Here is a 12536-nt window from a genome sequence, read left to right as displayed (position 1 = left end):
GAATAGAAACTTTTTCCTTTTTTCATGCATTTACCGGCTTTTCTTTGATCCATCTCACTATATCCGATGCAACTCAAATTCAGCAGCCTTGTAGTAAATCCTCATTTATCATAATGGTGTATCAAAGAAATGATATAAGCTTCATAAAAGTAGACTTTATTGCTTTAGTTTTTGTTGCATTGAAGCTCCACCACATTTTGAGTTATGATGGGTGAAATGGATCCACAGTCTTCATTTTAAATCAAACTCTTCAATATGAATATTGTCAGTATTCATCACACATTGGCAGTATTTCAAATGGACACATGATCTGCAAAGCGCTCATCACTGTGTATTAAATACTGAAACAATGTGTGATGAGAAAAAAAACATTTCCATATACAATAGATATGCAGTTGCCGTTTCTTCTATAACAAAAGAGCAATGCTACTGTATGTCTACTGTTCTCTGCCCTGCAGAAACACTGCATACTCTATCTTAACACTTGCAGGCACGTGACACTTTACTGTATCCCACATAATACTGCCATGCACAGAGTGGGCTGGGTGCTATTTCAGACGGTGAGGAAATAGACTTGTTAAAAGGAAAACCCAGTCGGGAATAGACCAGATAACATATTTCTTTACTTATCACGTGAAATGCAGCATGTTATCTTTTCATAATGGGATTACATTAAATTCTCCCCCACCCAAAAATGTCCTGTTTCTTAAAAGTGTCAGCCCGGACACTTTTGGTCTTAAATATATCATGTACATTATATAATGGATTTTCCTGGCAAGGCGATAGTGAGTTGCAGAGGTTGCTTTGTGCATGCAAAGTCGTGTCTTTGGTCCATATTCATCTTTTGAGCTGCTGATATAGCATGCCAGTAGTTTGAGGCTGTTTTTCCTCGAAAGATGGGTCTAAAAGCATCCATTGACGTGCTGCATTAAGCTTGCACTGTAGTACATCGAGGAAAGAAACGTCTTATGGTTTCCATCTTTCCTTTACCCTCATTTAGTGTTCAAGACAGCAGTTGTATTTGTGTACAAAGACAGCTACAAGCACAGGAAAAAAATCGTAAGTACTATTCATTTCCTATATTCTGTTGATGAATCCAGTCAGAGAAACTCTTTGTTGTTGGATGTATTGTGTGGATTTGGGGCTCAGGGCTTTCTCTTAAGTGGTTCTCTTTTAAATTGTGTTTTTTTTTGTGTGGCACATTGAGGATACAAAGAAATTAAGGTTAATGTCTTTCATCATGTGGCAATTGAATGAGGGTAGTTATTGGTAATTGAATAGACTGAATATACTTTATGTGCACTCTTCTACTATTCCCCTTGTATGCTACAATCAACTACAGGATGGTTGTCTGTGACTGCACTCTTGTGCTCTCTGCTGTCGTCTTGATGTATTGCAGTGGTTATGTATTGGATATCCAACCAGTCCCTCTTTTTTAGGGCGTATCTCACCGTGCATCTGTGAGTGATGACAAAGATCCTTTCCGTTTCCGTCACATGATCGCAACGGACTCTCTCCAAGTGCGTGCCCTTGCAAGTAGGTCTATTTAAATACAGTAACATGCAGAAAATGTCATTTTCACCATTTCTCCAGGTACTATTGCCAAATTGAGGAGTGATTGTTTTTTTTGCTCCAACCGAGTAGCCTTGCACAAAAGAAAATTGATTTAGATAGAAGTAGGTAAAGGGTTAAATGTAGGAGCTAACTCACTGATGGATGTTGTTCTACTGTTTAAAAAAAATCAGTGACTTAAAAAGCTGCAGCATAATTGGAATAGATGACTTGTACGATCAAATCCCATCATCAAAACATTTAAGTTATCTCGTCTTTAGTCAAAAATATGTATTGGACAATAATTTAAATGTTTAGATAAAGCTCTTTGAGGCGCCATGTGGAGACATTAATTTGTCTTGCCTGGGAAGCATAGATATCATAATTAATATTGTCAGTCATCCAGAATGAGTCTGTTTTGCATGTGCTACAGATGTACGTCTAATAAATATATGAATGTATTACACATCTCACAAGGGAGACACTTGACTTTACAAATAGTATCCTACTTCTGCCTCACGTCTCTGTCATATGAACCTTAAATAACCACCTTTTTTTTTTTTTTTAAAGTGTGTTTTCATCTGCCAAATGGCCTATTGTTTAGGAGGGAAGAAATTGATGACAGAAATTAACTGAATGCTCCTTCTCTCAGACTCTGAGGGCACAGCGGTGTGTGAGATAGTTCACACAAGATCGGAATCTGAAGGAAGACCAGAGAGAACCTTCCAGTTGTGCTGCAGGTATTATAATAATAATAAAAAAAGGAAAACTGTACACATGTATTCAAAACATGTGAACTAAAACCTAATTTGTCTATTCTGCAGTTCTCCAGAAAGTAAGAAAGACTTCCTGAAAGCAGTCCACTCCATTCTTCGGGAAAAGCAGCGCCGCCAGCTTCTTAATACAGAGTCGCTGCCACCCAACAAGCAGTACGTCCCATTTGGGGGCAAACGTCTGTGTGCCCTAAAAGGAGCACGGCCCGCCATGAACAGAGCAGGTGACAACGCTTAAGTATAGCTTCTAGTTCACAGGTCAAGAAGGGCCAACAATGTTTGTACATGGCATTAACAAGACGATATCTTTTATCTTTCTTTCTGCTTGTTTAGCATCAGCTCCATCACGAACATTGCCCCGCAGGAAACTGGTGAGGAACCGCTTCACCATTGACACTGACATGATTTTCCATGGCAACAACAACAGCAACGATTCCGACACCTCCCACCAGTCTTCTTACCCGCCTCTGTCCCAGCATGCTCTTCCTCAATCCAACAAACCTCAAGGAGAGGACACGGACCGTTGGGTGGAGGAGCAGTTTGACCTGGGTTGCTATGAAGAACAGGGTGAGGGCATCGACGTGGGGCAGATGAAGGAGACGGACATTTTGAGCGACGACGATGAGTACTGCAAGTCTGTCCGAGCTGCTTCGGCAGAACCGGCCGACATGGAGGGGAGGATGGAGGGTATCGATCTTCAGGTCGCAGAGGTGAGGGGCCACAACCTGAACGGACGAGTGGAGTCTGGAAGTGAGATAATGCTAAGCGTTATGCAGGAGGAGGAAGTTGATCGAATCAAGCATGATGATGATGATGATGATGAGTCAGGGTTGGTAGACTCCTTCACCTCTTGTGGGGTCTCTTTGTCTCGCTGTGCAACCCCAACTCTAAAGCTTGCCCCCTTGACACAATGTGCTGTGGAGGGGGCCACAAATAAAGACCATGACGTCATCTGGGTGCGGCGGGACGACTTTGCTAACGGGTGCAACAGTGACGTCTTCTGATTGGAAGTCATATAAAACGAGATGACAAAGAGTGGCTTCTTCTACTTTCTACATAAAGGAGGGCAAGAAAATTGGAATGATTAGTTACAAGCTTTAAATGTGTAGAAATTTGGAGGTATTCGTGTAAAGAAGGTATTCAACCTCAGCCAGTTCTCCCTGTATCGCTAAACAACCCTCATCTTCCCACCTAACCTGCATCTCCGTTGTACCGACAATCCTAAAGTACTGAAACGTAAACGTAAAAAAAGTAAAATGTACTGCTTAGAAGGGAAGCAGAAAGAATACATGGTCCTTACTTTTTTAGACATACACCCAGGCAATACACACACCTGTGGAATTGTATGTGAACATATGAACACAACACTGCATGTGCACGTAAGTACACAAGTAAGTGTGTGTGTATGTACACTGTAAGTGCATAAAGTACACAGGAACACAGACGCTATAGATGCCTACTGTACTGTGCACACGTTTTACTGAAGAGACATCATCACTTAACTGTGATCTTGTGGCTAAAATGTCTATTTTTCAACACAGGAATGTGGGTGTTATATTTTTCTGACTCAGAAACTGTGTTTGTATTTTAACACTCAAGGGCTGTCTGTTACTGAACTTCTCTTCAGGGGCTTTTGGCTTAATGACTGCTGTGTAAGAAGATGGTGAGATGGTATAATGAGCTTTATTGTGCTTTTTATTGTTTTTAACTTAATATCAGCTGCACATTGGTGTATAGTCAGGAGTACAAAAGAGTGCCGTTACCTCTTGTATGAAACATTTTGAAGCTCACTTTTTGTTTTTTAGCATATTCTTTTACAAGGTAGTCTACCAAGTCTTTATTTAATGATTTCCTTTTTACTGTAATTTGTAATGTTTACAGCACACTTGGCTGCCCAGTGTTACAAACCACCTTCTGTGTGTTTGGTGCCAGAAAAAGACTTTGAGAGCGCCATCACTTGTGCACTTCACATAAATATCCTATCTCTAATTTTGTTCCTCAAATAAAACCCCATTTTTATTTTGGTAACTAATGAATTTCATTAATGTCATTAATATACTGCATCCACTCCAGGAGGCCATTCTCTCATCATGCCCCATATTCATGAATATGCCATACCAGTAATGCTTGTAATAGCTTAATTCCTCCAACAATCCTGTTTTACTTGACTTTTCTTTGTTGTTTTAAAGGGAGGTATTCAACAGAGCCATGTTAGTAACTCTCCACAGAGAAGGTCAATCATGCAGTTGACCTGTCATCCTCTGACCGATTCAGATATCATCTTCTCTCTCTCTCTCTCCCTCCAGCTCCTTTCCCTTTGTCATGTCAAGAAGCATCACAACCACGGACAAGCTTGCTGAGACTTTACATCCATGACATTTGATGTCAATCCTTACTATAATTCCTCTTTCTCCCTCCTGCATTGCTTCCCTTTTTCCACCAGGCTGTGTTGTTTCACTGTCATCACAGCAAAAACCGTGTGCAGAGCTCGGTCATGCACACCTTAATGGATGTATTGAACATGCACTTAATACCCAACTGTGAGGGGGAGGGAATCTGAGAGCTACTCTGATTCAGAGTGTGAGGTCATTGGGGTGAAATGATACACTTTGGATGTTCTTATTGTTGTATTTTTATTATGATGCTGGTTTCTTAGAATTTAGCTTTCTGGGTGAAGATGCCCGCTATGGACGCTCAGACTGTGAGACACAATCACCTGGCCTTGGAGGCAAATCCTGTGAGAACCCCTTTGACTCCTCCCTTTGTACTTTTAAAAACTGTGTTCGTACATACAATTGTGTAGTATTATCATCTATGTTTTAAAATAAATTTTCTAAATTTAGTTTTGTGTGAAAGTGCTAATTATTTTTCATATTACACACGTGACTGAAGTCAAAGGGCAGCTTTCCCTCTTCTACCACACTGATACAGAGCTAACTCAATTTTCTCCTTCATAGGGATACCTTTTTCATAGCATAACGGCCTCACAGAGGTTATTGGAAGATCACATTCAGTTGATCAAATAAAAATGAGAGATGCCAGATTTAGCAGATTCAATTGCTATCTTAAATTGTATTTGGTTGGATTCCAAGTATTGCAAAGGATCAAATCAGTTTTGATGGATAACTTAATATTTGGGAAGTAGAGGTTTGATTTAGTAAAGCTGCTGCATGATATAAAGTAAAAGAGATTGCATATCTTTCAAAGTAATTTAAACACCTAAAATATACAGTAAAGTCTGACATTTCTTTGAAATTAAATTCTGGTAACCAGAATGGGCTAATGTTTTGAAGAAAATTCTGTTTTAAAATGTATTCTTTAATTCAATGTGCAATAGTCCTCTTTCTGCAGCTCTAGCAGACATTACATGCATGATATTTACCCAATGCTCTACAGTGAGACACTTCTGCTCAGTATTCATATCGGGCAAGTTAGCTGTTAGGGCTGTTGCCCAACGGCTCCTTCTGGAGAGATTTGATGGTCATTTTCTGAGTTAATTAAGTTTGTTGGTTTGTCAAGTTGAAGTTGGCCAGGTTTTTTTCACCTCACTTTGGCTGCCAACTTTGAGAGAGTTCACAAACATTGTGATAAACAAAATGTCAGTTCTGACGTAATGCAGAATTTGCTTGAGGAGAGAGCAAGATTGCGAGGTGGCGGGCACCTGGAATCTTTGCCTTTTTTTTTTTTTTTTTTTTTTAAATGTCACAATATCACACAACAGTGTAGAGTCAATAAACTTCAGAAATCCAGCAGTGCATTGATGTCGCCTAGCCACATAAATGTGTGTATGTGTTATGCTACTCTAATAACAAAACAGAAGAATAAATAAAATATAGTATTTAGGCAGGTCTCTAAAGATGATTAAATATGTTCACATCTAAAGGTGGCTGTTAAAGCACATCAGGTGACTCTTATTTAAAATACATTTCCATGTCCTGTTGTGGTTATTTGACTTTGGGAAGGCATCCAGTGACCCAGTCTGATTAAAAACCTTGCTTGTCTGCAGTGAGAGATAATCTGGCATCCGTCCTGCAACCTGAAGATTATTCTCCTCTCATCAGGACCTGTGGAGAGAGCCGCTGCCAATCCATCTGCTCCGTAATCCCAACTGAATGGAGCCAAACTATGCAGAGATGACCAGAATTAGATTATGGCTACATTTAATGTAAAAACTGGTCTATCATATAATGAAGATACCTATTTTGGGGTGTGGAAATATATAGAAAAAAAATAATTACTTGATCCAATATATTTCCAAATAGATGACCACTACTCTTGCTATAGCTGCACATCTTTATTCATTAAAGTCAAAATAAGGTGTTTGATTATGCAGTGAAGGACAGCTGTAGCCTAAAGGCTACATGTATGCAACATGAGGTTATACCAGTCACACACATATCACTTCTTTGGACAATAGAATAACAAAAACACTAATTTAATGCCATGACATGTCTCTTCTATACATTAACGGACAGGCTCTTGGGGGATAATGAGTTCTCCTTCTCAGAAGGCGCTGTTAAAAAATGTTGGTAGGACTGACATTGAATTGGGGTCAGAGGTCACTTACAGTGTCATTTCAGGAGTAAGACACTTACAATTCAGGTGAGAAGACTTTTTGTTGTTCACGTCTTCCAGCGGGTTTTCTTCTGAACTTTTACACAATTGGTTAATAATATAATATGAAGGGTGAATTCTAGTTTAGATTTTTCTTAGCCAGACTATAACGTGTTGTTGTTAGCAACAACTCCCAGTTGAGGATTCTCTCTGTGGTTAATTGTCACATGTGACTGATATGGAGTGACTGGCATAAGAATGAGTTTACTATTATTATACAAGGATAAAAAAAATGCACTTAGGAATTAATTTACTTGATAATGTTTCAAGAAAGGTCCTTGGATTTCAATAAGAATTTTTTTTTTAGCAACCTCTCATTTTAATTTCCCAAATCTAAATAAAAGTTTTTGAGTAATCCAAATAAAGTTCAAAGTGTGACGACCGACCCCCGTCCTCTCCTCCTTAAATCTATATTTTTATTTTTTATTTTGAAAAGGCGTACCGGAAATCAATTACATTTCGTCGTGCGTGGCACTGATCCGCGCGCTCACCCTCTCCCCAGCTCCCGGCTGACGCGTGAGTCAAAGTGGACGTGCTTTACTCTGCCTCACAGTTTCTGTTCAGAAGACGTGGCTTGGACTGGTTTTGTACAGGAAACGTGTCTCCGCGGAACTGGTTTTGTACAGGAGGTGTCTCCACGGAACTGGGAGTCATCGTTGTTCTTGTATCTGGTGCGACGGGGTGATGCAGAGTGCAAAGGCTCGAATTGGGAAAATCCAACTTGCGTTGCGCGCTGGTATGGCACCGCAGGTGTTTGAGCGCGTGGATAGAGGCGGTTTCTTTCTGTCATGGTGTCGATGCCCGCGGTGAGTTCTCCTGGAGCACGATGGAGGAAAGAAGGAGACTTTTCTTCTTTCTTCTTTTCGAGGCGCAGCTCTGTCTGAGCTCCACACAAGTCCTCCGAATCGGTAAGCGCAACAGCTGTTTACGCACGGTGTTGTTGGCGTGTTCTGTATATGAATTGTTCCATTTTCTACCCGAGATAGGAGTTCATCTGTCACTACTTCCTACTCTTAGTATTTAAATGTGCAAATACAGATGTTTAAAATATAGATATATATATTTAGATTTATAGATTGTTGGGTTAGATTATTTCGTGCCTTGTATATTGTGAAAGTGACTATGGCATTCATTGCTATTATTATTATTTGAGTTATACTCACAGCAAGGATGTGTCAGAAAAGAGGAACGTGTTATCTTGCTCCATCAAAGACAAAATACATGTTGACAACTTTAAAATATTACCATCTGCCAGCCCCTGTTGAGTCCACACATTCAATTACTATGCAGAAAACAAAGGTTGGAAAATGAGTCATAAATTAATTTAACATCGCATAGAGCTCACGTTTGAAGAGGAACCCTCTGAGCTGATAAATGAAACACTGACCTTTTTATTAATTCATAATCTTGAAGTCTTCAGTCTCGCTGGTGATCATAATTTTATCGAAATGTCTAAAAAATGCCATCGATAAAGGAAAGTTTTTCTTTGTTATGACTCGAGCATACTTCATAGGGTTTGTCTGATTTTAATTAAATATTTAAATGTATTAATATTTCAATCTGATTTTAAGGTGCATTATACAGAAGTCTACTAAACAAAAAGCTGAGAGTAATTGATTATTAATCTCCCCTGAAGACTCCTCTGGCCTCTTGGGGGCATTTTCATTCAAAATATGTCCCCCAGCTGATCTTTACAAACAGCTCAAACCTATCCATCACTGAGATGGATGTAATGTTACTATGGCGATGTAATCACCAGTCCTGAAACTTCACCTGGATTTGACTCGGCTGGTGAACGCTGTGATGTTCATCATCCAAGCGTCGCCTCGCCAAGAGTCCAACTGTAATATGTCCAACTGTAATATGTCCAACTGTAGTATGTGGACGTATTTGACTGAATAAATTGAGAATTGGTGTCACTGCCACCTGTTCCTAACTTGGAGAGGTATAGAAGAGGTTCACATGCATTGCTGGTCCTGGATCAGATACCATACAGCTTCATTGTATACAGACTATATTGAGAAAAAATAAAAAATGCAAGACCTTATTAATTGTATTTCTTTACACTAGAAACCATGGTTTTGTATTTTTACCATATAGTCAATCATGTTTGAAATGTTAATGCATCTGATAATGAAGGTGCAGTAACATACAGTACCAACAACTAAATGAAGCCATTATGATCCTAAACAATTAGAAGTTCTGGGTTGTGAGTCTACATTTAGGTGAAATCTCCCTCCGTTGGTTTTGCCTTGTGACAGAGTATGAAGGATTTGGGGATGTCGGGTTTCTGAACAAATTGAAGGTTCAATTCATACACGTTTTAAGACTGATAACATATGTATACCTATAATACCTATGACATGCTCTGTTCAGATTATTTGTGTCTGATATGGGTTTTCCACAAAAGAAAGCTCAATCACTTAGATAAGAGCTACTTTTACTCCCTCACTGAACAATCCAGATCCCATCTCTGTGTTTGTGCGCTGGAGGATTCAAGTACCCACATCTCACGGCAAACTAGTTGTAATGTCACACATCCTGCTTGTACGTACACAATAAACTCAGATTTAAGGATTTTTAGGACCAATAAACACAACAGCATCTGCACAAGTGAAGCACCAATAACATAAAGAGCCTGGTAAAAAGACAAAAGGTCACATTGACTTACAGATTATACAACAACCAAATAGCTCACAACCCCAAATATCTTTTTTTACATAAGCACATAACTGTATGTTTGCTTATTACTGATTTGAAAAGTAACAGTTACTGTAGTGTTAATAGATTAATCAAGATAACAACATCAAACATATGTTTCTGTATTGCAATATATTGTCACTTATCAGCTGTACTGTCTACATCTTTATATATTGTATCTGTGATCACTTAATACTTATTACTCATGTGTTATAACTGGTATTCAGGAGAAAAAATAAAAATTCTACTCCAGAATGTAATATTTCTATTATAGGTTACATATTTTGATAGCACCTTGATGGACGCTCGCCTGTGATCTCATTTTAGGATGAGCAGCATTTATTCCTTTTATCACATGCAGAGCTTTTCTGATCTGCAGTTTAACTCTGGGTCACACATTAATATTCAGGACCATTCGAGACCAAGAAGTGCAGCTCAACACAAGTCCAGACAGACTTACACTATCAGCGTTCGTGTGTGCAAGTGCATTCATGCATGTGTGAGAAGTTTGGCTCCAGGTTTCACTTCATGTTAGCTCGAAGTCAAGTTGGAGCTGTAACCTGCATTTATTCCAAGGGCGCCTACTTCATTTTATTCATTAGATTTTATTCATTAGTTCCTTTCTCTCAACCGGCCATTAGGAAAACTAATGAATCCCTCTGCTGCCAAATTGCCAGTGTTTTTTGGAAAGTTGGCCTTACTTCAGTTGAAGATATATACACAGATTTACTTTGGAGTTGGCCGCCTCAGTAGTGGGATCGTTCATCATGCTGGTAGAAACCCAGGACTTTTGGTTGTGAGAGAGGAGAGGGAGCTTGTCACGGGATTGTATTGACACAGGTATCAATTTGCACTTATTGATCCTGAGGCTTTTCTTGTGAGTTCTGGATGTGAGCAAAACAGAGTTGCGTCTATGCCCCTTTTTCTTGTTTCATTTACTGACGCATAACAAATGATTTTGGAACCTGCGAGCGACTCAATCTGAAGGAAGCGGTGTTTCCTTTGTCAGCATGATTGCAATTGCTACACACACTGCTCCCATCGTACAAACGGCTACTCGTTCCCTTTTCTTTTTTGGTGTAAATGGTCAAGTTCTTAAATAGTAAGCTGACATCATTCTGTCAAAAAGATACAATAAGGGCTAGATTATCTTGTGCTGAATAGCACTGGCATAGACCTCTGGACCAAAAACATCATATATTGCAGCGTTTTTATGAAAAGATTCTCCTTGTACATCACTCTTACAAATTCAAGTGCAAACTGATAGTGATGTAGGACATGTTGACTTTCAGATACTACCGCCAGCCTTTTTGGTGTCCTTGAAGTCATTGTCCATTTCCGTCTGTCTCTTCTTTTTTCTTCTTCTTCTGTTTTTCACCTCTGACATCCCTGATTGCATTTTTGCCTTGTTTGCACATTTGTGCGTTTTCCTTGATGTGTGGTCGGGAACAAAACATGTCCCCTGTGTTCTCTCAGCCAGGGTGGAGTGAAATATCTGTCATTCAGTTTGACACCTGAGATCACTTTTTTTTTTCTCCACCCTCCCAGAAGCATTTCCTCCTGCCTGTAGCCAAAGTGCACATCCCTGTTTTCAGAGACACAGATGGCAGGAGTTCTTGTCCCTGTCGGCAAAAAGGAGAACTCTCCTGTCCAGTGATCCTTCACTACTATTAGAAAAATCCACATCTCAATAACTCAAGGAGAGACAGTTTGATGTGGAATTGTCCTCCACTGAAATGTAGCGCTAAATAAAAGATAAATCATGATGCACCTTCTGGAGGTTAAACCGATAATGAAGAAATTATCTCCCCCCCCCAAAAAAAACAATACTTATTTACCAATCTTTTTGTTCAAAGTGTGAAACTCAGTGTAACATGGTAATAAACTAATTGGGAATATAAAGTCTGCATGCAAATGCTACTTACTAACACTTAATCATCCACTAATCATTTAATTTATAATCTAGCATCACAGGGCTATGGCAGTCTGAGTTTTAGTGATGTTAAAGTGATGTGAGACAACATCAACAATGTCTTGTATCCAGATTGTGGCAGGATGTTAAATGTCTCGGTAATCTTTATGCAAATAGCAGATGAGCACAAGTTGTTATCTGCGAGTCAAACAATGGTTGCTGATGAATGTAAAGATAGAGAATTGTGCAGTGGTGCACTTCACCAAAAGACCAAACTGAGTGTCTCATATTTGTCTCCTTTCTGTATCACCCCATCTCTTTTGATTCTTTTAATTAAAAAGAAACGCCATAAAACATCGTTAAATAACACGAATTGTACTCAAACAATCACCACTGAGGTAAATGGAAAAAACACCTTTTAAATTTATGTTTATTGCACTCATCCTCAATTTGACCATAATGAGCCGCGCTGTGTTTTTACGCAGCCTCAGTGCCTCTCGACTGTGCTTATGTTTTATGCAGATGAATTCCTCCTGCATTACAAACTCCAAAGGCATGTTAAAAGGCATTTACAGAGTCCTGTGGATCCTCTGAAACTTTTAGCACCCATTTATGCTGTCTGCCATATTGATGCGTGTTCCCGGAGCAAATTATTCCTCATTATTTTGAAAGAATGCTTTTAGTGCTCAGAGGTACATTCATTTATTTGCATAGTAAGAAAAACACCAACATGCCATTTCTATGACTGCTGCAGTCATGACCCATAGCAGAGTTCAAGTTGCTCAGCAAGAAGGGATGACGCATGATATGTAAAACATAATTATTTGTAATTAAATAGTGAAGTGATGGCTGGATGGGATGAAATGTTCATACGCACACATACATACACACAAACAAACATCTTTATCTTCCCATGGGGCTTTGAAGAGATTGATCAGGTTTGCGTGACAGGTTGGCACAAAGCTCCGATTTGTTCTTCAGCTTTT

The 12536-nt window shown here is 39.3% G+C and overlaps 1 protein-coding gene across 5 annotated transcripts in view; it reads left to right on the top strand.

The window, feature by feature from the left end:
- The window catches only part of LOC117742340 (T-lymphoma invasion and metastasis-inducing protein 1-like), a 61575-nt gene that overhangs the window by 46317 nt on the left and 2722 nt on the right, over nt 1-12536 (top strand). For 3 of the 5 annotated variants that reach the window (XM_034549553.1, XM_034549556.1, XM_034549557.1), the window contains 5 exons: nt 1001-1059; nt 1440-1536; nt 2204-2291; nt 2376-2548; nt 2658-3565. In XM_034549553.1, the coding sequence (XP_034405444.1) occupies nt 1001-1059; nt 1440-1536; nt 2204-2291; nt 2376-2548; nt 2658-3328 (1088 nt within the window). In that variant the 3' untranslated portion in view covers nt 3329-3565. Of the gene's footprint in view, nt 1-1000; nt 1060-1439; nt 1537-2203; nt 2292-2375; nt 2549-2657; nt 3566-4630; nt 5167-12536 lie in introns of those variants that run through there. The other 2 variants (XM_034549554.1, XM_034549555.1) reach the window with 2 other exon arrangements.

This window comes from Cyclopterus lumpus, chromosome 14 (assembly GCF_009769545.1).
Source record: "Cyclopterus lumpus isolate fCycLum1 chromosome 14, fCycLum1.pri, whole genome shotgun sequence".
Taxonomy (NCBI): Eukaryota; Metazoa; Chordata; class Actinopteri; order Perciformes; family Cyclopteridae; genus Cyclopterus; species Cyclopterus lumpus.
This window is presented reverse-complemented; position numbering and strand designations above follow the sequence as displayed.